The sequence below is a fragment of the Heteronotia binoei genome, chromosome 9 (genome assembly GCF_032191835.1).
Source record: "Heteronotia binoei isolate CCM8104 ecotype False Entrance Well chromosome 9, APGP_CSIRO_Hbin_v1, whole genome shotgun sequence".
NCBI lineage: Eukaryota > Metazoa > Chordata > Lepidosauria > Squamata > Gekkonidae > Heteronotia > Heteronotia binoei.
This window is the reverse complement of record NC_083231.1, coordinates 55,908,966-55,932,567: the sequence shown is the minus strand read 5'-3', so window position 1 is coordinate 55,932,567 and position 23,602 is coordinate 55,908,966. Positions and strand designations below refer to the sequence as shown.

General features: G+C 41.2%; 1 protein-coding gene across 5 annotated transcripts in view; it reads left to right on the top strand.

The window, feature by feature from the left end:
- The window catches only part of ARFIP1 (ADP ribosylation factor interacting protein 1), a 71,817-nt gene extending 65,907 nt beyond the window's left edge, over positions 1 to 5,910 (top strand). For all 5 annotated transcript variants that reach the window (XM_060246640.1, XM_060246638.1, XM_060246641.1 and 2 more), the window contains one exon: positions 4,442 to 5,910. In XM_060246640.1, coding sequence (XP_060102623.1) covers positions 4,442 to 4,597 — 156 coding nt within the window. In that variant the 3' untranslated portion in view covers positions 4,598 to 5,910. The remainder of the gene's footprint in view (positions 1 to 4,441) is intronic.
- The last annotated feature ends 17,692 nt before the right edge of the window (positions 5,911 to 23,602 follow it).

Sequence of the window (23,602 nt, the reverse complement as noted above, 5' to 3'; positions counted from 1 at the left end):
ATATGGACTCTAATCTGGGAGAGCTGAGTTTGGTTCCCCATTCCTCCACATGCAGCTGCTGGGTGACCTTGGGTTAGCCACAATTCTTGCATAACTGTTCTGTGAAGAGCATTTCTCTGAGAGATCTCTCAACCTCACCTACCTCACAGGGTGTCTGTTGTGGGGAGAGGAAGAGACGAAGATTGTAAGCTGCTCTGAGACTCTTGAGTGAAGGGTGAGATATAAATCCAATCTCCTCCTCTTGCTCCTCTTTCACCTTTCCTCTTCACAGCTGAGCCATAGTTAAAGAGACACCAGGGCTCAGATGTGAATTGGGGTGGGGGTGGAATTAAAGAGCTGGAAAGGGGGGCAGATGCAGAATCCAGTTCTGCTTCACACATCCTGAATTGGCTGTGGGTGAAGCATCCACAGCAGATACTACAATAGTCCTGTGTGGCAATAGTCCTCTGTGGAAATAGTTTAAGCATCCAGCAAATAAATATTCCAAAGGGGAAAAAATTGCTCCAAAAGGAATGCATCACACCTACATAAACATGAGGAGTTATGTGTCATTTAAAGTGTACTTGGGGACAGATCCTAGCCCTAACTATAGGGCCAGAGGTTTGATCCTTCTCTCTCCATGCTTGGAAAGATAGGAGCAGGCATGGTGAGCACACAAGTAGGCCTACCTGTCTGAAGGATAAAAACAGGTGTTTCTGGGTCTTGGGAAAAGGGACAGAGGAACTATATTTGGAGGCAATCCTGGTTACCTTACAGAGCTGGGTTTTAGGCAGAAAATGAAAACTGTTGTAGTTTAAATGAATTTGAATGGAGTACCTGTAATGGAGAAATGTTAATGTGGACACAGATCTTTCTGTTGTAAGGGTGGTAACATGGCAGAATTCTTTTGCAGCTTGATACTGGGCAGGGCTTGATGTCTCTCTGGAGTTGCTGTTGTCCTCAGTGGGTGGATGAGATTAGGTGCAGTCCCTAACCCTATCCTACTTATTTTCAGGCTTTTGAAGTGTTCATAGCTCTGATTCTTTGGCCTCAAGTAATCAGCAGACAGGATCTGATCCCATGTTGAAATGGAGATTGAAACAAAGATGAGCAATATCAGTATTGTTTTATTTGCACACTGCTTGTTATCTGAGTTATGCATAAAGACATGGGTTGATGACTATATAGAGGAGGATTGTGGTGGCTTCTTGGCAAAGATTTTATGTATGTTTCCCACTTTCTCCATTGCACTGGGGGACCCTGTAAGAATAAAGCTTCAAGGGGAAAGAAATTCAAGCTTGGCTATGAAAGTGTCTACTCACTCTTTTGGCTGATAACATAGGAGTAAGATAAATTGACAGACAAGATTATTCTGGTTCAGTTTTTTTTAAAGAATAGCAGTTTTGTTCCAAATAACACAACCAAAGATAAATATGAACAGTGAACATGGAGAAGTGGGACAGCAGGTTTTAAACCAGAGGGGTCAAACTTGTTTGTTACAAGGGACAGACCTGACATTAATTTCACTTTGATGGGTCCCATGTGTGCTATAAAATGTTATGCCAAGCACTAGAGATATAAACTTTATAAAGGACACAGGTAAACTCAACAAATGATATTGTTTTGTATTCAAAATGCAAACAGCTTAAAACATTAACATTCTTACAGTATTTACTATATTTAGCAGTCTTTGATAATGGACACCACTTGTTCTGAATTATCTTATCAAAATTTAGAGTTAGCATCTGTATTGTAACGATCTTGAGTATGATGATGTATATGTGTAAGATGAAAACATACTTTTGATTTATTGATACTCATTACAGAAAAAAGCTCTTCACAGATGATAGACAAAATTTTAGAAACAAAAGTCTTACATTTTGGACCAAAAAACTGGCTAAATTGGGTGGGTCTGTAGATGACCTGAAACACACAGGGTGCAATTTCTGGCATCCTTTCATTCGTAGTTAGGAAGCAACAGGATGCTATACTGAAGGAGAAACTTTCTGTAGTTGGCATTAGTAAAATTTTACCAGGTTTTGAATCCAAATTAAAGTTAAAATATGTTTTAAGCATGTTTATATTTGGAGTAAAAATGATCCTGTTAATTAAATTTGACTGTGTCCTTTATAAAGTTTATATCTCCAGGACCTGGCATTAGATTTTATGGCACATGTGGTCTGGCCTGGCAAAGTGACATTTATGTCAGATTTAAATTTTAACCTCTCTCTTTCTCAGCTTGAGGGATGCTATGAGATATTTCCCCTGTCACTGTCACCATCACACATATAATAAAATCCACCCTCATTTGCAGAAATGATGATAATGCTGAAGCTCCTTCCCCCACCTTCAGGTAACAGAAACCACCTCCTGAACATGGTCACCCCACAACCCCCTCACCTGTCATGATGCAATCTGTTGTGGGCAGTTTGCTGCTCTGGCTGTGCTGGACATGGAAGAAATACTATATACAGTATTCATTTGGACAGTATTGATTTTTCCTATTTGTCTAATTGCTTTTCTGCATTTCTCCCCATTTTCTAACCTAATAACAATCACTCATGTGCTGATGTCTTGCTTGACTGACATGCTGTGCTATTGTCCAGTTAAAGTCTGCAGTTCTAGAATGTGGAGCCTACTGTGTTCGTGGGAAATACTGGATATAACCTAGGCCCATAGTATGCTACTTGTAAGGTAGCCTAAGTGCAATCCTGGTTGTAGTTTCCACTTCTAATGCCCAAAATTACTATATTCTGTATACCGGGGTGTCAAACATAAGGCCTGGAGTCTGGAACCAGCCCATTCAGTGCTCTTACCTGGCCCACAAGGAACTAGTGTGAGGGAGGGGAAGCAGGAGGCTGCTTGGGTGGGTGAGTAGGTGGAGGTGGTGAGGTGTGTGTTTGTCCCAAAGCTGTCAAGAAATAGAAAGGAAATGGCTAAGAGGCTAAGTTAAAACAGTGTGGGGAAGTGAAGGCAGAGAAATTTGAGATGTGGTGTTTTACCCTACCACCTCCTCTGACCACTGCTCAGTGAGGATTGGAGAAACCAAGCAGCTGGCATGCCCACCACCACACCAGCTGACTTCACATTTTATTTTTAAATGGCAACCATGAGGGGGGTTGGCAAGAGCAGGCATACGAAGTGACAGCTGATGAAGAAACAGGCCCCTTGGGACGCCTGCTTTGCTGACAAGGATTGTATTTACTATGGCGTTCCTGCTATTATGCGTGAAAATTGGAGAAAGCTAGGAATTCTGGACTGACACAGTTGATGACTGAATATTTTTGGCACTACTGGACCTAGAAAATTGTACATAATTCACAAGATTGGACCCTAGAAGAAGGATTAGAGATCCAAAATGGCTTGCAAAGCAGACCGGTTCTCCGTTGGAACTTTTTTTCAAACATTGCACTGAATATAATATAGTGGCTTTGAACCACATATGGACAATAGGAGCATTGTGGAACTTATGAGGTTTTAACTTGGTGCATGACTGAGATGCTGTGTACTGTTGATACTCTCTTTGTATTTATTATTCATAACAAGTCAGAATTGTATTTTACACAGAGAGCTTTTTCTTTGTTGTGACATCTGTGGGAAATGCAGGAAAGATGAGCACTGGAGAGTCTAGTTCAGACTCCCCTTCCTCCTGAGCCAGAACCCTGTAATCTGGGTCACCCAGGGCTGGCCTCTCAGCCTGGCCACAGGGGCAGTGAGTGGAGGGGGGTGGAGTCTGGTGTGCCTCACTGAGATCCTCAGAGGCAGGTTGGGGAGAAAGAGGAAACAAAAAGTGAGAGATGGATTATAACCGTGCTCAGCTTCTGAGGCTGGGCATATGGAGGGAGGGGATGCTGAAAAACTCCTTTATTTACTTGCAAGGATGATGACTCATCTCCTAAAAGTGCTATATATACATAAAGTAGCTAATTTGTATGGAAGTGTAAAATACCCCCCCCCCCTATGGTATCCAAAAAACCCCTTATTTTGGATATGATTAAATACATTATTGGGTCTCTTGTGGGTTCCTCAGTAAGTCAATTGTTTTCACTGCTAGGAATCAATTACTTTTGTTTATATTTTGAGTAAAAAAAATTTAATTGGGTTTGCCTGTGTCCTTTATAAAGTTTATCTCTCCAGCACTTGACATTACATTTTATGACACACGTGGTTTGGGCCAACAAAGAGATATTTGTGTCAGATCTGGCCCTCATGAGTTTGACACCCTTGCTATATAACTTCATGACCATTTCAGACACTGTCTGCTTTACTGAAGATAAACACGTTTACATTCTCCATGAGAGGCCACTGATTCCTCAAGTGCTCTACTGGGACTATATTAAATGTGTGCACTCAGAAGAATGGTGGTTCCATACGAATGGAAAAATAAATATCAGTGGAACATTTATGGGATGCTTTCTCTTACTTGTCTCAACCTTTAACCTTGCCTATCTTTGTCTAACAGGTCAAGGTACTGCACAATCAGCTTGTTCTGTTCCACAATGCCGTTGCAGCATACTTTGCAGGGAATCAGAAGCAGCTTGAACAGACACTTAAACTATTCCATATCAAATTGAAAACACCTGGAGCAGATGCGCCATCTTGGCTTGAAGAGCAGTAAAAAGCCCTGGCATGAAGATCCATGGTCATCTTAGAATCTTAAGACTCAAGGAACTTGGATAAAAATGACCTTTTGCAGTCATATACGTGCAAACGGCTTTAATTTCTTTTCCCTTGATAAAGAATACCATAGTAATTGAGGGGGAGAGGGGTGAATTTAATGTAACCAAATGCAATTTGTCATTTCAAAAACAAATCTTTTTTACAAGAAGGGGGTGATGGCTATTTCTGTAGTAGGGAATTAATAGAGATTTGCACTGACAAATGTTTGTGGTCTCTGGCAATTATGGTGGCTAAATGAGAAATATCTAAAAGCAGAGGTTCCTGGTTTGTATCAACATCTGATATTTTATATATGTGTATTAAATTTCTCTAAATATTCTTTTTTCATATAATTGAGTTTTGAAAAAAAAAATATTTTCCAGAATAATAATATAAGGCCTTTTTGCAGCATCCACGAAATATCAGCTTCCTGGCTGATACGTGGAACTGCAGCAATACCTTTTTAAAAATTTGATCTTTCCATTGTGTATTCAGAAACACTAAATGTAGATTTTTTTTTACCTTCTTGATCTAAAATGTTGAACACAAAGTATAGCACTGTAAAGATGACCTGCCAGGGAAGTAGACTTTTTCCATACTAATTCAATTTTTAACTTTCTATTTAAAAATGCCATAGTTGCCTTAAATTCAGAAGTGCCTTTTCCAGCTTTTCTTCAACAACAGTATGAATAATATGTAGGAAGTCCTCTTTTGGTTCTCTTTTTTTAAAAAAACCCAACAAAAGGCAGACTAAGGCCAGTCTGAAACATGTGCTTGTTTGAACTGCAGGCCATGTCACAGTGGGGGTTTTGTGACTTATTCTGTTCCTTTTTTTCCCAGTCAGTGGTATAACCCTTATTAAAAGTACAATTCTGTTTACTCTTATAGGCTTTTAAAATTATTATTTTTGAGCATCCTCATTTGCACATGTTCTACTGCTCTTTGTGTTTATATGATGAACTACTTAACTTATCACAGCTTATATGGATTGTATAATTATGTATTATATGTTGAGAGATTCTGTTGCTTCATAAAATGATTGGTTTCAGTCTTAATGTAAAATATGTATCAGTTACATTTAAAATCATTCCCTCTTATTTTACTGTCTCAGATTTTCATGATTTTTGCTGTTTAGGTGTTTTCTCTTATAATAATGTTACCATTCCTTAGAATGTTATCTTTGTATTCATACTAAAGGTGTTTGCTGCGGTTTTGTTTCCTTGACTTTATTGGATTTATGCATTAAAACCATCCACAAACTTTCTTTTCCTACCCAGTAGCCCTTAGTTTTGTCTTGGCTTTCATTCTGGGAAACAAGGTAAAAAGGTGCAGGAAGACGTTTGCTGTGTAGGTCTATCTTCTTTTTTCTATAGTGGCCCTGATGACTATGAGGTAAAGCCAGGTGTCCCCAAGGAAGCATGATGAATAATCACTTGAAATTAACCCCTTTCCATGTGTTTGCCCATTTCCTTATCAACAGTTCTCTTGGCTCCCATGAAAGCCTATAACCATAAATTGGGAGAGAAGGAGGTACCTCTGAAGTAACTTTTAGTTTCAGCTGTTGCAGGATGATACAGTCTGGTTAGCAATACTTGAATAACAATTCTGTTATGTAATCTTCATTAACAAGCACTTTGTATGCACTTAATAGTGAATAATGGCTGGACTGAAATTGTGTGCATCTGTTTTTCTTTTTGTGTTTTATCAAATTTAAAGAAGAGGAAGAGTTGGTTTTTATACCCCACTTTTCACTACCTGAAGGAGTCTCAGAGTGACTTATAATCTCCTTCCCTTCCTCACCCAGCAACAGACACCCTGTGAGGTAGGCAGGGCTGAGAGAGCTCTGAGAGGACTGTGACTGACCCAAAGTCACACAGCTGGCTTTATGTGAAGGAGTGGGGAATCAAATCCAGTTCTGTAGATGGGAGTCTGCTGCTCTTGACCACTACACCACTCTGGCTTACATCATTTGGAGTGACTCACATCAAAGTAAAATACAATTTAATAAACAATATTGAAAGCAATAATAAATATATAACACTATTTAAAACCAACTATATAAATCTACTGAACATGGCTGTGTCCAGCAATCCAATAGTAAAATGAGCTGGTGGAAATAGTGCGAGAATCACAAAATATAGAGAGTGACTAATTAAAAGCCTGTTGCACAGTTAAGTCTAGTGGCACCTTTAAGACCAACAAAGTTCAATTCTGGGTTTAAGCTTTCACGTACATGCATACCAAGAATTAAACTCGGTTGGTCTTAAAGTTGCCACTGGACTGCAAGCTTTGTTCTATTGCTTCAGACCAACACAGCAACCCACCTGAATCTCAAAAGCCTGTTGGAAGAGCTCTGTCTTGCAAGCTCTGCAGAAGTTAACAAGTTCCCACAGGGTATGTGTGTCCTCTGTTAAAGTACTCTACCAGGTTGGGGCCACCACAGAGAAGGTTCATGGCCTAGGAGAAGACAGGCAAGCATAAAATTTAACATTTTATTTACCTTGAACTCTATGGCTGTTTTTGTTCCAGAAAACACATACCAGTATTCTCAGAACAACCCAACAGCCTCCCATTGCTAGTGAGTGTTGGATTTCAATTGAACATCAGCCCCCATGCTGTAGAGGAAGCTACTTTTGAAACTGAGGAGGAGTGTACAAAAGAACTAAGTGTTGCCTACTGAGAGCTGCGTAGTATAGAAGGAACCAAAAACACAATAAAACCCACAAACCAAGTGGAAAACATTTTTAATGCAAGGTTTGCATTCACCCTCTTATTTTTATGTCAGCATGTTCATTTGTGCAATACCAATTAGAAGGAAGAGATTGGCGTTCTAGCAGAATGCATATTTGTATTGATGATTAGTGACAATTACACTGCATTTTTATTCCTGCTTAAGAAACTGCAGGATGTAAGCAGAAATAGATTTCTTCTCATGACCTGAACTCTGACTTTGCAGCTTCTTGGAATCTCTGGTGGTCTTAGCTTACAGGGCAGCCAGGGTAGCTGCCTTGGACCCATGCTGGGGGAAGCCACACTGGGTGGTCCCCAGATACCTGTGCAGTTGCCCTCTCAAGAGGCAACATGCTGCCCTCCCCCTGATGTGGGGACTGAGTCGAGGCATGCGGCAGAGCAGGTGATTTGCAGTGCCCTCTCACCCTCCCTGTCTCAGTCCTTCATGGTAGAGAGGAATATATGCAGCTAGCTGCCCTTGCTCTCAGGCAGACTGGCATATTAAGCTACAGCTGTGCATGAAGAAGGTAGTGTGCATGTACAAGCATATCATATATTCCTTTTTGTCCACAGCCCATGCAGCAAATCCTCTCACACTGCATGCTGTCCTAGACTGCTGTCACTATCATACCAAACAACTCAAAGGTGACTGAGGTGTGTGATGAAATAAAGATGTGAGAGGTCCCAGCCTTGACGTTTGCTCGGGGACCCAGAATCCCTAAAACTGCCTCTCCTTGGAATATCTTTTATATTTAAGCCTGGCCTCTTTTGTGCATTCCTGAAATTCCTAAATTATAAGAGGTAATAGGATCAAATGAAACATGATGTTGCCAAAGTGAAGCAATTTTATGTCTCTGTTGAAATCATCCTTCAGGGTCAAGATCAATGCCCAAGTCCTGAATAACTTCAACACATCTAACTCTTTCAAAACTTCATAAGGTTACTCTTTCACGTGTCATTTGCTAAGTGTCTAGGCCTACCTGAAAATTCAGCAGTGGTTGAACACAGCCTAACTCAAACAGGACACAGTATCTTATTCCAAGACATTATATTGCTGGACAACACATCCAATTACCATGCCAGATTACACAGGGAAGCCATTGAAATCCACAAACATAAACACAATTTCAGCAGGAAAAAAGAGAGTTTAAAAATGAATACAGGATGGTTTCCAGTCCTGAAAAACACAAAATGCTCCACAGTTTATAACAGCACTACAGATAAGATTAGAATTCCAACAGCTATTCCATATGCAAAGAACCTCCTCAGGAAAGCTCCATATACAAAAGAACCTCCTTGGGAAAGCTCCATTAACATGTCACAGGCTGGGGAATTCCTACAAGATAATGACTCAGCCCTACACCCACCTTCTTGAGTAGATATAAAGTTCCTAAAGGTAAAGGTAGTCCCCTGTGCAAGCACCAGTCATTTTCGACTCTGGGGTGACGTTGCTTTCACAACATTTTCACGGCAGATTTTTTACGGGGTGGTTTGCCATTGCCTTCCCCAGTTATCTACACTTCCCCCCCAGCAAGCTGGGTACTCATTTTACCAACCTCGGAAGGATGGAAGGCTGATTCAACCTGAAGCCAGCTACCTGAGCCCAGCTTCTGCCAGGATCGAACTCAGGTCGTGAGCAGAGCTTAGGACTGCAGTACTGCAGCTTTACCACTCTGTGCCATGGGGCTCTCCTACCATTTCTTTTTCTTTCCTCTCACTTTGACACAGAGAGAACTCCATCTTTCTGTATTATACCTCTGAGGATGCTGGTTACAGGTGCTGTCAAAATGTCAGGTACTATTATGCCAAGACCATGACCATACAACCTGGAAAATTTACAATAGCTATTTTTATTTTTGGCTTATTTTCAGCACAAAAAAGGCTCCTAAAAGTGGTTTACAGAAATTAAAAATACTTGCCAGAATGCTGAAAATGAACTATTACTCCAGACATGAGAGAAGAGGGCTGGCTCCTCCTCCTTCTTTTCCCTCCCCCTTTGTTGATGCACAGGCTATCTGAAAGGAAGGGACTTTATGCTAGAAATGGATCCAGACCAGATGGTAGAATTTTTGTCAGGATTAATTTTTTAATGGAGTTATTGTGGAACAACCAATTCAGAGTGTGCCAGGCATGAGCAACTGGTAACATTTTTCTGAGGAGGAAATTAGAACAGCAGCACTATAAGATTAAGTTGGGCTTTTTTTGTACCAGGAATTCCTTTGCATATTAGCCACTCCTCCAAGAGCTTACAGGGCTCTTAGCACAGGGCCTACTGTAAGCTCAAGGAGGACTGGCTACATTAGAGGTGTGTGGCCTAATATGCAAAGGAGCTCCTCCTACAAAAAAAAGCCCTGAAACCACTGTCACTGTTTCATATAGTTTGGTAATTCTGATGTGTGAGTCTGAATTGCTTAGAAGTTCACTCTCAGAAGCCCAACCCAGTGCAGATTTGGTGTAGTGAATAGTACCAGACTAGAATCTGGAAAACCCAGGTGCAAATCTCTATTCTGCCATGGAAGCTTGCTGGGTGACCCTTTCAGCCTAATGTACCTCACTGGATTGTTATGAGGATACAGTAGAGGAGAGAAGATTTATGTAAACCACTTTGGGTTTCTCCCAATTGGGGAGAAACTTGGAGTATTAATAAAGCAAATAAATTGTGCTAGTGTGCCATGCAATCAGGAAAACAACAGTGCCCATGGGACATGGTCTGGCATGCTTCAGCGCAGGCAGTCCTTAATGATGATGATGATTTATGATGATGATGCAAGTCTCACTTGAACTTCCCTCTAGTTCTCCCAAGTATGGCTGATTTTTTGGGGGGGGAGGGGGGGAAGGGAGGGTGGAGACCAGATGACAAAATTTTGGATGCTTTAGGAGACCAAAGATGTGAGCTAGTTGTGATTTGTTTTTCTATGATATTTCAGTTGGGTGGTGTGAAGGAGTCTTGGGGGTGGTGTTGTGGCTCTTTAACAGTCCCGTCTCCTGAGCTATTACTAGGCCAATTGTAGTTTCTACAGTGGCTATAAGAATATGCTAATCCCCAACTCCTTCCAGATTTGTTGGAAACTGCTAGGATGCAATCTCTTTATGGGGCCAAGCCATGCAGTAACTAGTTCACTGTTTACTGCCGCTTAAATCACACAGTTTATTCAATTTATTGTACAACAAGGGAAATTTTTTTTCTGATGAAATGTAATGCATAAGGCATGGGATGAAATAGAAAACCACAAAATTATTACAAATATTAACAGAAATTCTTAATAGGTTCCTTAATGCTTTATCCACACCAGATCTACAAGACCACACTCACACACTCTGCTTGAATTAATCCAAAATACCATCCTCCAACTTCATATTCACAAATATCAACTTATATTTTCAGTTAATGTAACACTGCTGTTAAAACATAAGGACTTGAATACAGTAGAATAGAAAAAAAGCATTTTCAAAAACCCTGTATCAGAGATACAATGACAAAGGAGAAAGATACATTTATCACTTTTTGCATGCATTAACATTAACAATACCCAAGTTTAATTTAGCTGGTGCCCATTTATTCATTCTACTCATCTTCCATTTACCTGGAATTCTAGAAACACTATTGCTATTTACAAAATATCAGCATTTATGACTAAAAGCTACATGTTTTACGTTTTTAAAAAGCATGTAGAAACATTTGTTTAAAACCGCACACCCTACCTTATTCAAAAGTTCAAAGCAGCTTACTTTTGTAATGAATTTTAAAGCAAACATTAAAAAGAGAGTTCAGTACTCACATTAAAACTAGTAACAAATATCAGAGTAGCCACTGTAGAAAATTACTTCTGCAGGTTTCCAAATACTGGTTATCCATGCATTCTGGATTTTTTCCTGGCAATTTATATTATAAAATTGTTACAGCTGGCAATAATTCATGCTAAGATTGCGTATCCACAGCTTCCTGGTGAAGAAGCAGAGCCTGTTGAGCAGACCTGTTTAAAGAGGTGCTCCTTCAGGTATGCTGGTCCCAGGTTAAAAATTGTTTTAAAGGTAAGAACAGCTTGAATTGAGCCTGGAAACCATCCATAGCTTTATCTGTCAAAAGTTTCTGAGTTGTCTTTAAATGCACACAGAGCACTTTACAGTAATCCAGTCTATAAGAGAGAGAAACCATTGGACAGATGTATACAAGATAGCCTCAAATAGAGGAGCAGGAGGAGGAAGAGATTGGATTTATACCCTTCCTTTATACCAGAGTCTCAGAACAGCTGACAATCTCCTTCCCTTCCTCTCCCTACAACAGATACCCTGTAAGGTAGGTGAGGTTGAGAGAGCTCTAAGAGAACTGCTCTTGAAATAACAGCTCTGAGAACTGTGAAGGACCCAAGGTCACCCCTGCAGCTTCATATGGAGGAGGAGTGGAAATCAAATCCAGTTCTCCAGATGAAAGTCTGCCACTCTTAAAACTACACTAAACAGTGAGAGATGAGTGTAAGTGCAGTTGTGGATGAAGATGTGCATTTAACTGTGTATCCTGATCAGCATCACAGAACTGGCTAGACCAGATATTTGATGTCAATCGGAATGTAAATCATCATTTATGCCCCTACTTATGTACTATTAGACCTGGTGTGAGGTCAATAGCATATTGATGTTTACAGAACCAAATAAACAGGAAGCCAAAACGGCCTTGGAAAAGAGGCACTATACCCTTTTTTCATCACACACCTGTCACCTGATAGAAAGGCGCTGCTGTGCTACTCCTTGCAGGGTAACGCTACATTCATGTTCCTCCAAAGAGAGCAAAACTGTGTACTGAGTGCAAGCTGGCACAAGGTGAAGCTGGGTGCTGTGATGCCCTTCCTCACTTGCCACACTTTCTCCCCCTAGGCCAACAGGGCAAAGCCACATGCTGTCATACTTCTTTCTGCTGGTCCCTCCATGGAGGGACAGAGGGCTCAGGGCAGCAGCCTATCAGGATTTTTCCAGGAAATTTATATGGCCAAAATGGCCCGCAAGCAAAATCTAACATATTGATTCAGAAAAAAATTAATGAATAAAGTGGGGGCAATCCACACCTGTGTAATCTTTTTGTAAATATGCAAATACTGAAAGGAGTGTTTATGTCCGAATATAAAGAGCAAAAACTATGATGTAAATGTGTTACCTTACTAAAGTCATTGAGTTGGATCCTAGGATTCAATTTCACATAGCCTTTTGCTGGGGAAAAAATGATTTAATTATATTATGACCTATTATGCATGCACAGCTTACTGCAGAGAATCCAAACAGAAAAGCCTTTAAGCTTGACTTTGGATTCTGTGCCTGCAGTACGCACCATTCTTTTTATATGGTGTATTTATTCTGCAGACCAGACACAGGGCTCTGTGCTAACCTCTCATGTTGCCTGATTTGAACCAGGCAGCATGAGAATGCAGCTCAGTTGGGCTCGCTGTGTAGCGGGGGTGGGGGGGGGGAGCTGATGGCTCCCAGCAGGCATAGCCTCATGCTGCCTCCTTCTGCCACCCAGTTGAAACTAGGTGGCAGGAGAGGATAGCCTAGCTGTGCTTGCTGTACTTGTGGGGAATCAATGGCTCCCAGAAGGCACAGCTCAGCACTGCCTTCTTGTGCTGCCTGGATCAAACTGGGTGGCAGAAGAGGAGAGTCTTTTTCCCCTCAAGCAGCATAAGACTAGCAATAGTCTCTTATCACCAGACTCATGCCATTTCGGGAAAAATTAAAAGGTAGGCTGGGAGTGGCCTACGAGAGGCTGCAACAGGGCATGGGGGAAATCTGAGGGAATTTGTTTGCTTTTGACTTACCTTCGGCTGGAAGCAAAGCAAGAGAAAGCTGCCACAAAACCACTCTCCAAAACCCAGGAAAAGAGCAAACAGAAAGCGAACTGAACGCAGAATGAAAAAGAAAACTCAATAGACATGCACAGTGAAAGCAAGGCAAAACGCCTATGCATGAAGGTCTTAAATTATATTTTTGGCATGGAGTCACAATATCCAACCCAATATATTTTAGGTGTAATAGATGTCAATACTGCCAACTTATGTTGCCATTACCAGATTATTTTCCAGGAAGCAAACAATTAAACTTCTGAACATATGAAACAGAAACACTCAGCATTGTTTGCATTGTTTGGCTGTGGTCCTTCAAGGTTTCAGTCAGCAAAAGACCTTTCCCTGTATGAACCCATTACCCTCTATCATTACTGAGACCTCTTATCTAGAGAGGCCAAGGATTGAAGCGTGGATGTTATATCTCTTTGAGTGTAAGATAAATATGCAAACATGCACAAAGTGGCATAACAATCATAAGTCTATATCCCCTATTACTGCAATTTCTGGATAGAAAGGGACATGAACCAAATCTAAGTTCATGACTGGAATTATATGATTCTATTATTGTAATTAATGAACTGAAGAGACACCATAAATTTCCATGAATGTTAAGACAATTTTTGGCAGTTTATGGCAGTTTGTGAAGAGTAGAAAGAGTTTTCAATGGCTCCAAACCATTTAAACCCCTGCTTTCTGCTCTTCACACACACACACAAAACGCAGCTGAGTGGTGGGGAGCAGAAAGTAGAGGCTTAAATGGTGAGCATCCCTACTTGTGGACTACAGTGGACCATTTAGTACTAAACCACAGTGTACCATTTATACTAAACTTTGTGATGCCACTGTTTACACAGAAGAGTACTTTGTGTGAGATACCATCTCTGGATTGAGGCCAATGTGTGCTAAAGTGTTTGCAAATTCTTACTAGTCATAGCATAAATTTTAATGCGCAAACTGCTTTACCATCTTTCTTTATACAACAGTTTTGTGAGGCAGGTCACATATTCAGTTTAGCAGGTAGGGAAATTCAGACTTGAGGCTTCCTTACCTGCTCAAAGTGACCCATGATATCAGGGTGAGCTGAGAATTACTCTTTAGAAGATAGTCACTAATAAAATGAGCTCTGATTTGTGACCATTATGCCTGAATAAATCTTATTATTTTAGGGGCTATTGGACTCATTTTATTTTAGTAATAGATGCTTATTTTGAAGACAAGGACCTTATTTTAGGAACAAAGAACAAGATATTCAGTGCTAACTGAACTACAGTTATGCTCTTCTAAGTGCATTCTGGGAGTGAGGTTTATGGATTTAGTTTTAATTCAAAAACTGTCTTGTTTTCTTCAAAAAAAAATTGTTTCTTGTTTACATTTAGCATTGTAACCAATAGGGTAATCATGCCTTGTTAAATACCTGTTCCTGTACTGAATCCCATGCACATTCTGAGGCGAACAGGGTTTCTGCACTTGAAACAGTTTTATCACTCAAGTGACTATGAACATAAATGAATGGGAATACATGCGTGTGTGGGTGTGGGACAACTTATGATGTGTCCAATGTATGGTTGGGGGTGGCTGTCTTCAGGTTTTTGAAACTCCAGGGGTGTAGCTTGTTTGCAGTAGCAGGTGTTGCTCTCCCAGCCTGAGTCAAGTATAACATGTTTTTGTCTTGCTGCTATATCAAGCAGTACTTGAAATCCCAGCCTTGCCTACCCACACAGAGTTTGGTCTGCATAGAACACAGGACTGTTAAGGGCTGACTTGGGCTTGTTTCAACTAGACCTTTTATATGTTCTAAATACTTTTAAAACAGTAATTTTGTTTCAAAGTCTGAGGGAGGCTCTGTTCTCACGGATGTTGGGGAGGGGTTGGCAATTTGACGATACTGACTTCCTCCTGTGAGTTGCAGTTGCAGTAGGTCACAGACTTTTTTGTTACTTTGCTGTGGAACTGAAGCTAGGTAGCTTGTAATCCCCCCAAGACCTTCAACCCCAAGGGCAGTGTTCCTTCTAAGCCAGGGGTGTCAAACTCATTTGTTATGGGGGCTGAATATGACATAAATGAGACCTTGTTAGACCGGGCCATGTGTGCCATAAAATGTAGTGCCAGATAGCAGAGATATAAACTTTATAAAGGACACAAGCACAATTAGATTTTAAAAAAAACCCTTTAAATATGCTTAAAAGATTAGCACTCTTGCAATATTATGTTTATGTAACAGTTTCTGATAACTTACACCTCTTGCTCTGAATTATTGCATCAAAATATAGAGACAATTTCTGTGTTGTAGCAATCCTGAGTATGCAGCTCAGGTGTTGTTCAGGTATGTGTCTGTAAGTTGCAAACCTGTTTTTGATTTATTGACATTCATTACAGAAATCTCATGGCCAAAGCTTTGAGCCTAAGACCTAGGGAAAAATATGAAATGGCTGGGCATTGTGAGCTTTTGTACATAAGTTGCTTCATGTGCTTGTCAGCCAATGGAGAAAACAGAGGCTTAGCTCTGCAGTTCCTGTGCAATTAAGCAAGCCTGGCAAAGCAAGCTGTGATGCAGAAGGAAACGAGAGAGAGAGAATTAAGCAGATGAGAGTGAGTGGCTCGCGGGCCTGATAGGAGCTCTCTGGGGGCCTGATTCGGCTCTCGGGCTGCACAATTGACACCCCTGTTCTAAACTGTGCATGTGAGCAGCTGCTCATTCCAGTCCGTCCTTACAAGCAACCATTACAAGTTTTTGGGCATAGATCCAACTTCCAAATTTCCCCAAGGGAATATTTTGATAGTTTCCATACACAAACTCTCCTCTACCACACAGACAGAAGATTTATTTTCAGGCTGGCTCAACTTTGAAAGACTGCATTTTTATTATCCCCTCCTCATCCCAGACAAAAACGTACAAAAAACCCTCTTCTTCAGCCTCAAAATTTGTAGGTGGTTTTGGACTTAGCCTGTTACCCAAGCCTTATGGTTGGCTACTCTGCTCTCCAATCTCAACTCTTTGCTCCAGGGACTTTGCACTTGGTCAGTTTCAGCCCCCAAAGCAGCAGCATCACAGCAGAGGACAATCCTCCCTTCCCCTGTTTCTCTTCAGGAACAGGCTCATATGTCTCCTTCTCTTTTATGTCTATTCCCTTCTGGGTAGGCAATTTTCTAGAGAAAGGTTTTGTGTGTCATTTCCCTCATCACTTCCCCCTCCCCCCCCATTCTGCAGCTTTTGTTGTCGCTTTTTCTGTATTGCGTGCAGGGCCTTGTTGTAGAAAAAGCCCAGCGGGAACTCATTTGCATATTAGGCCATACCCCTGACACCCCTGACATGCTGATTGCATTCCTGTGCACTCCTACTTTAAAAAAAGCCCTGATTCCATAGATTAATTCGGGGCATTTTTTTTTTTAGCAGGAACACACAGGAACACAATTCCGGCTGGCTTGGCATCAGAGGGTGTGGCCGAATATGCAAATGAGTTCCTGCTGGGTTTTTTCCTACAAAAAAGCACTGTGTGAAACAATGTTGATGTCAGGGAGTGTGACCTAATATGCAAATGATTTGATCTCCTTTTCCCTGTTATCAATTTTTTAAAAAAACTTTTAAGAGTCTATTTCCCTCTTGTTTCTCCAAGTGTTGATATGAATCTGACCTTGGTATACATAGACTAAGATTCCAAGTATATAGGTGTCTAAATATACACATTTGTTCCTTAAAATAAGGGGGACATCTTTGCACATTACAGCCCTGACACATGTATAATCTGGGTAACAGCCACTTGGTTGTTACCTGCTTCCTTCCAGTTACAGAGAGCAAAATCATTGCTTCACAAATGGCAGCTGTTTGCAGTGGCTGAAGAAGGGTTCTTAAACATGAAGTGTCCTTTACATTGCACCAGGGAGAAGTGAAATGAAGGTGACATACTTGACATAGGGCTGCCAACTCTGGGTTGGGAAATTTCTAGAGATTTGGGAGTGCAGTCTGGGGAGGGAGGGTTTGGTGAGGAGCGGGACCTGAGTGGGGTAAAATGCCATCAAATCCATTCTCTGAAGAAACCATTTTTCCCAGGGGAACTGATCTCTGTATTCCAGAGATCAGTTGTAATTTTGGAGGATCTCCAGCCCCAACCTGGAGGCTGGCAATCCTAATTGACATTATGAGATTGGAAAGTCAGTTTGGTGTAGTGGTTAAGCGCATGAATTATCAGGGAGAACTGAATTTGATTCCCCATTTCTCCACATGCACCTGCTGATGCACCTTTGAGTCAATGACAAGTTCTCACAGAGCTGTTCCGCTCAAGAGAAGTTATTGGAGAGCTCTTTCATTCCCATCTACCTCACAAGGTGTCTGTTGTAGGGAAAGGAGATTGTAAACCGCTCTGAGACTCCTTCAGGTAGTGAAGAGCATGGTATAAATCCAATCTCCTCCTCCTTGGGGAGCACATTTTTTAAAAGAAAAGGATTCAGCAAAGACCAAATGTAAAGTGTTACACAGTGAAGACTAAAATCTGTTACTGAAATGTAGAATGAAAGAAGGGCTATTAAAGAGCTGGACTGCAACAGTGTTAAGAAGAACATGAAGGGGGTGTGACAGAGAAATGTTTTAGATCATAATACAGCACAGGCTGCTCCTTATACAATAGGTCCCCTATTTAGGTATGCATACCAAGTATAAAATTCACATATACACATGACAGAGAGGTATGTATATATTTTCTGATATTCTTTAAAACAGAACTGTTGAACTCATCTGCTACAAGGGCTAGATCTAACATATATATTACTTTGTTGAACCGGACCATGTGTGCCATAAAATGTAATGCCAGGTACCGGAAATATAAACTTTATAAATGGCAAAGGCAAACCCAATTAACAATATTATTTTTACTCAAAATACAAAAGAAGTGAAAAGTTATTTACTGGAAAACCAACAAAAGCCATAACAGTATTTAATCAAACGCAAGTGTGACTAGTTTTCCCCCCAAGGGATACCATAAAAGGGGGGTATCTGACATTTCCATACAAATTAGTTACTTTTTGTGTATATCACACTTTTAGGAGATGAGTCATCTTCCTCACTAGTAAATAAAGCAGTTTTTAGACACACACACACCATACACCCAGCATCAGCAGTCAAGCACGGCTATGATCTATCTCTTGCTATGTGTTTCCTCTCTTCCCCTGACCTACTTCTGAGAATCTTGAGGAGACACACCACCTCATCCCCACCAACAACCTGTGAGGTGGTCCAGGCCGAGCAACAGGCCTTGGGTGACCCTGACAATGAGATCCTGGCTCAGGAGATAGGGGTTCTGAACCCAGTTCTCTCAGAGCCCCCCACTCCTAGTTCTCATCCTTCCTGCATTCCCCATACAATCAGTGGGGCTGAGTGGAAGGCCTGATGGAGAAGCTGTTTTTGAAACCTGCAAGGGGTACTTTTTATCTTCCCAAGACACTTTTCCTTTCATGGACTGAGAAGAGGTGGGAGCAGGGAGAAGGGTCTATCTGCCTCCTTCCTGACTTCATAGCCATTTAGATGTGTGGCAGCATCAGTGGCACCCCTTTCTCCCCTCGCTCTTCCACTGATTTCTGAGACTGAAATGTCTTTCTCATCAGAAAGGCACATACAATCCACACTCCCAATCCACATGCTGGCCCTCCTTCTCCTGTCTCACCAGGTGGCCCTATCCCTTCATTGGCAAACTGCTGCTCCACATGCCCACTCTTGCCAGCCCCCCTTACAGTCACTGTCTGGTGTAGTGATAAAAGCTGGCCACTTGGCTCCCCCCCCCACCCCATGTAGTGGGTTCACCAGTCCTTATTGAGCTGTGGTTGAAGGAGGTTGGAGGGAAAAAACACACCTTTTTCTCCACCTTTGCTGCCATTCTTCATACACTATTTTACATCAGCTTCCTATCCCTGCCCCTAGCCATTTCCTTTCTTTTTCTTGACAGCATTGACCACAAATGCCTCACTGTGTGCACCCACTCCCCCCCAAGCAGCCTCCTGCCTCCCCTCCCTTGCACCAGTTGTTTGTGGGCCAGATAAGAGCCCTAGACTGGCCCATTCCATCCCTAGGACCATATGTTTGAAACTCATGATTTAAAATGATCACACATTTTTTTTTCTGTTAGCAGGCTGTGTGGGTTTTTTTTTAAATTCAGGTACATTTAGCAAAAAAAAAATAGTAACCCTTTGAGTGGCTTCAGGAGGAAGTTACAACTGATTTGCACTTCATATTTTAATAATGTTTCAGTAAAAGTACTGTAAAGGTTTATAAAACATGAGACAGGAAGAAAAAAATAATGGTGAACATGGGCTGGAATACATAGGCAGTTCATGCCAGAAAAAACTCTGCAGCAACACTTGCCACTAAAGTGGGGCTGAAGAAAAAGGGTGTGTTAAGAAAAAAAATGCTATATGGTATACCCCATATATTGACTGCTTTGAAGAAGATGGAAGTCAGCTGGAAAATTAAATCATGAGGTCAAGTTGCACCAAAACAATGCTCAATGTCTGTTAGACTGATTAGACAGCTATAATGAAAGAGCATTACCTAGACAAGGAATCTCCTGTCCTGGGAGTCTGTTGGGAAATGGGATGCTCATCCATTATTGGAAGTGTCTGTAGCAGGGTATTCAGTGACTGCAGGGAGTTGGACTTTACAGTCCTCAAGCCCTTGTTTCAAATTCTGTGATAAAATGCTTCATTATCAATGTGTAGCTCCTAGGCTTCAAAGGAATTGTCTGTACATAAGCATCTGGACAGCTGATGACAAAGTGTGGAATGTCAGGAATGTGTGTTAATTGGTATCCAAATTGTTATTCAGCTACCAAGCAACTAAGTATCCAAAGGCATCTTTCATTTTCTTCACCTTATGTAATACATTCTTATTTGTCTGTTTTATTTGTAGCTAACCACTCTTCTGTTTGTGTTACGGCTAAATTTCCACCATCTGGAATTTCTTGCTCTATATGCATTTGTGGAGTTGTTCTCAGAGCACCTCCCCATATTGTATCTTATGGTGTGTCTCCTTTCTCGTGCTTCCCATGCATCTACAAGGACATTACAGAAAAGTCACCAATGAGTTAAGAAGGAGGCAATTTTCAGACCCATTCTAAAAAGGTCTACTTGGAAGTAAGCCCTATGTTATTCCATGTGGCTTACTCCCAGGAAATTGTTTTTAGCCTTGCAACTTAAAAAATAGGAAAGAAGCATTATACACAGTAGAGCAGGGGTGTTGAACTCATTTGTTATGAGTGCCAGATCTGACATAAATGAGTCCTTGTTGGGCCAGGTCAGGCTATGTCAGGCTGGACCATGTGTATACCTATTTAATATTAGGTAGCAGAGATATAAACTTTTTAAAGGACACAGACAAACACAACTAAAGAATATTTTTTTAAAACCTTAAAGCATGCTTAAAACATATGCACGTTGTTTATAAAAGAGCTTTCTTTGTATTTTTCCCATGGGATCCAGGGAACTGGCCAAAGGAAGCTCTGGCTTTTTCCCTCCCTCCCCAGGAAACCAGGAGAGGGGGGAGCCTCAACTAATGGAGAAAATTGAGGTTTTGCTCCGTAACTCCTGTGTGATTGAGCAAGCCTTGTAAAGCAAGCTGAGATGCAGAAGGAAGCAAGAGAGAGGGAGAAGGAAGCAGAGGAGCCAGTTGCTCGGGGGCCTGATAGGAGCCCTCCAGGGGCCTGATTCAACCTCCAGGCCACATGTTTGATACCCCTACAGTAGGGTAAAAAGGGATTATGCAACAATGGACTACTCACTACAAAACCTCAGAAGATTTCAGGGTCTAAAGTATGCAGAATTCCTGATCATTGTTCTACCTCCCAAATACAAACTTATCTCTTACACTGTGGAAGTACATGCTTGTTGAATGCTAATGATGGTATAATGTCCAGTTTTTCCATGCAGAAATGCAGTTAGTGTAAATGAGTTTGCCATTGCAGCACTTTCTACATTTTTAAAAGAGGCCAATTGATAAAATAAAGTCTGCCAAAACTAATCTGATCTCTAACATTATATTCCCTTAGCTTTGTCATAGCTGCTGATATCCAGGTAGACTTCTCAGTGGGCTCCCACGATCCTTTCAGGGTTATGGATTTACTATGCTGTATTTTGACCCTTCCCTCTCTTCAAGGAGCTCATGGTGGTACACAGTATTTACTCAAATGCAAGACTAAGGTTTTTCACAGGTATGCCATCTAAAGAGGGGAGAATAATCTTACATTCACACAGATGTTAATAATAATAATAATCTTTTATTTATACCCCGCCCTCCCCGTCTAGGCAGGCTCAGGGCGGCTAACAGGACATGGTAGAAACCATGATACAAATAAACAATAGATAATACAAAGATTTCAGGTTTTCACGGCTGGTAACATCATTAGGGTTTGTAGAATCTTTCGGGATCAAGTGCCGTGTTCAACTGGAGAAAGTTTTCCTTCCAGACGTTTCGTTCTCAGCTGCGGAGAACATCCTCAGCTGCAACACCACTGAGGATGTTCTCCGCAGCTGAGAACGAAACGTCTGGAAGGAAAACTTTCTCCAGTAGAACACGGCACTTGATCCCGAAAGATTCTACAAACCCTAATAGATAATACAGTTAATAATTTAAAGAATAAAACCAATAAAACAGTAAGACATTAAAATACAGTCGAATGGCATATAAGATGGCTCGGTATTATTGATCTTATCAAGAGTTCTGTCTTAAAAAGCTAGCCAGAAGAGGAAAGTTTTGCAGGCCCTACGAAACTGGTTAAAATCCCGTAGGGCCCGCACCTCTTCCGGCAATTGGTTCCACAATTGGGGGGCCTTTGTAGAGAATGCCTGTTCTCTGGTAGCTTTTAATTTAGTTTCTTTTGGCCCAGGGATTTCAAGAAGATTTTTTGCGCTTGATCGCAGTGCTCTCTGGGGAACGTATGGAGAGTTAGTTATGTCCAATAAAAAATTGTATGTGTATATGACATTTTAAGGGGGTCATCAGAGATATCTTCCTTTCAAGTAAATATGGTACTTTCTACCCTTCCTTATTTTATCCTCACAATTTTAAGGCTAGCAATGAAGAAATTGTTCACAATTTTCTATTTCTTGGCTTAATCATCAACCAAAAGGGAGACTGCAACAGAGAAATCAGAATGAGATTGAAGCTGAGATCACACATGCTAAATAATGCACTTTCACCTCAGTTCACACAGTAAAATTCAGTTGGAAAGTGCACTGGAAGTGGATTGAAAGTGCATTATGTAGTGTGTGTGATCACAGCCTGAGACTGGGAAAGGCAGCCATGAAGGAGCTAGAAAAGATCCTTAAAGGTAAGGATGTGTTGCTGGTGATCAAGATCAAGATAAATTTATACTATAGTACGTATTTCCCCTATTACTTATAGATGCTTTTGAGATGTGGTGCTGGAGAAGACTCTTGAGAGTCTGCTGGACTGCAAGAAGATCAAATCAGTCAATCCTAAGGGAAATCAACCCAGACTGTTCCCTGGAAGGTCAGATGCTGAAGCTCAAATACTTTGGCCACCAAATGAGAAGGGAGCACTCCCTGGAGAAGATCCTGATGCTAGGAAAGACAAAAGGCAGAAGAAGAAGGGGATGGCTAAAGATGAGATGGCTGGACAGTGTTACTGATGTAACAAACACGAATTTGAGCAGACTTCGGAGGATGGTAGAAGACAGGAGGGCCTGGCGTGACTTTGTCCATGGGGTCGCAAAGAGTCGGACTCGACTGTGCGACTGAACAACAACAAATTTCCCCAGTACTATGGATGGATGCAAATGAAGAAAGCTGACAGGAAGAAAGATGGTTTTTATGGATACCAATGGCCACCAGAAAGTTAAATAAGTGTGTTCTATATGAAATCAGTCTTGTATTTTCTCTAGAATCTAACATGACTAAACTGAGGCTATCATCCTTTAGTCACATCACAAGACAAGATTCACTTGGAAAGCCAGTCATGCTAGGAGTTGAAGGCAGCTGGAAAAGAGGAAGCCCTAACATAAGACTTGACTCAGTCAAGGATACCAGAGCCCTCATTTGCAAGACCTGAGCAAAAGTGTTAACAATAGGATGCTTGGGAGGTCATTGTCATAGGATTGCCAGAAGTCGGAAGCAACTTGATGGCACTTAACACACAATCAGGATAGGCTGAGAAACTGTGAATGGCCCAAGGCCACCCACTGAGCTTCATGTCTGAGATGGAATTTTCTAGATCTCCCCACGCCTAACCATTCTAGCACACAGACTGCCATGTAAGTCCTGACTTACCACTTCACAGGCTGCAATCAGACATGCTAAACAATGCACTTTCCAACTGGATTTTGTCAGCTCACACAGTAAAATCCAGTTGGCAAGTGCATTATTTAGAGTGTGTGATCACAGCCAGTTTTTGTGCCAATGCTTTG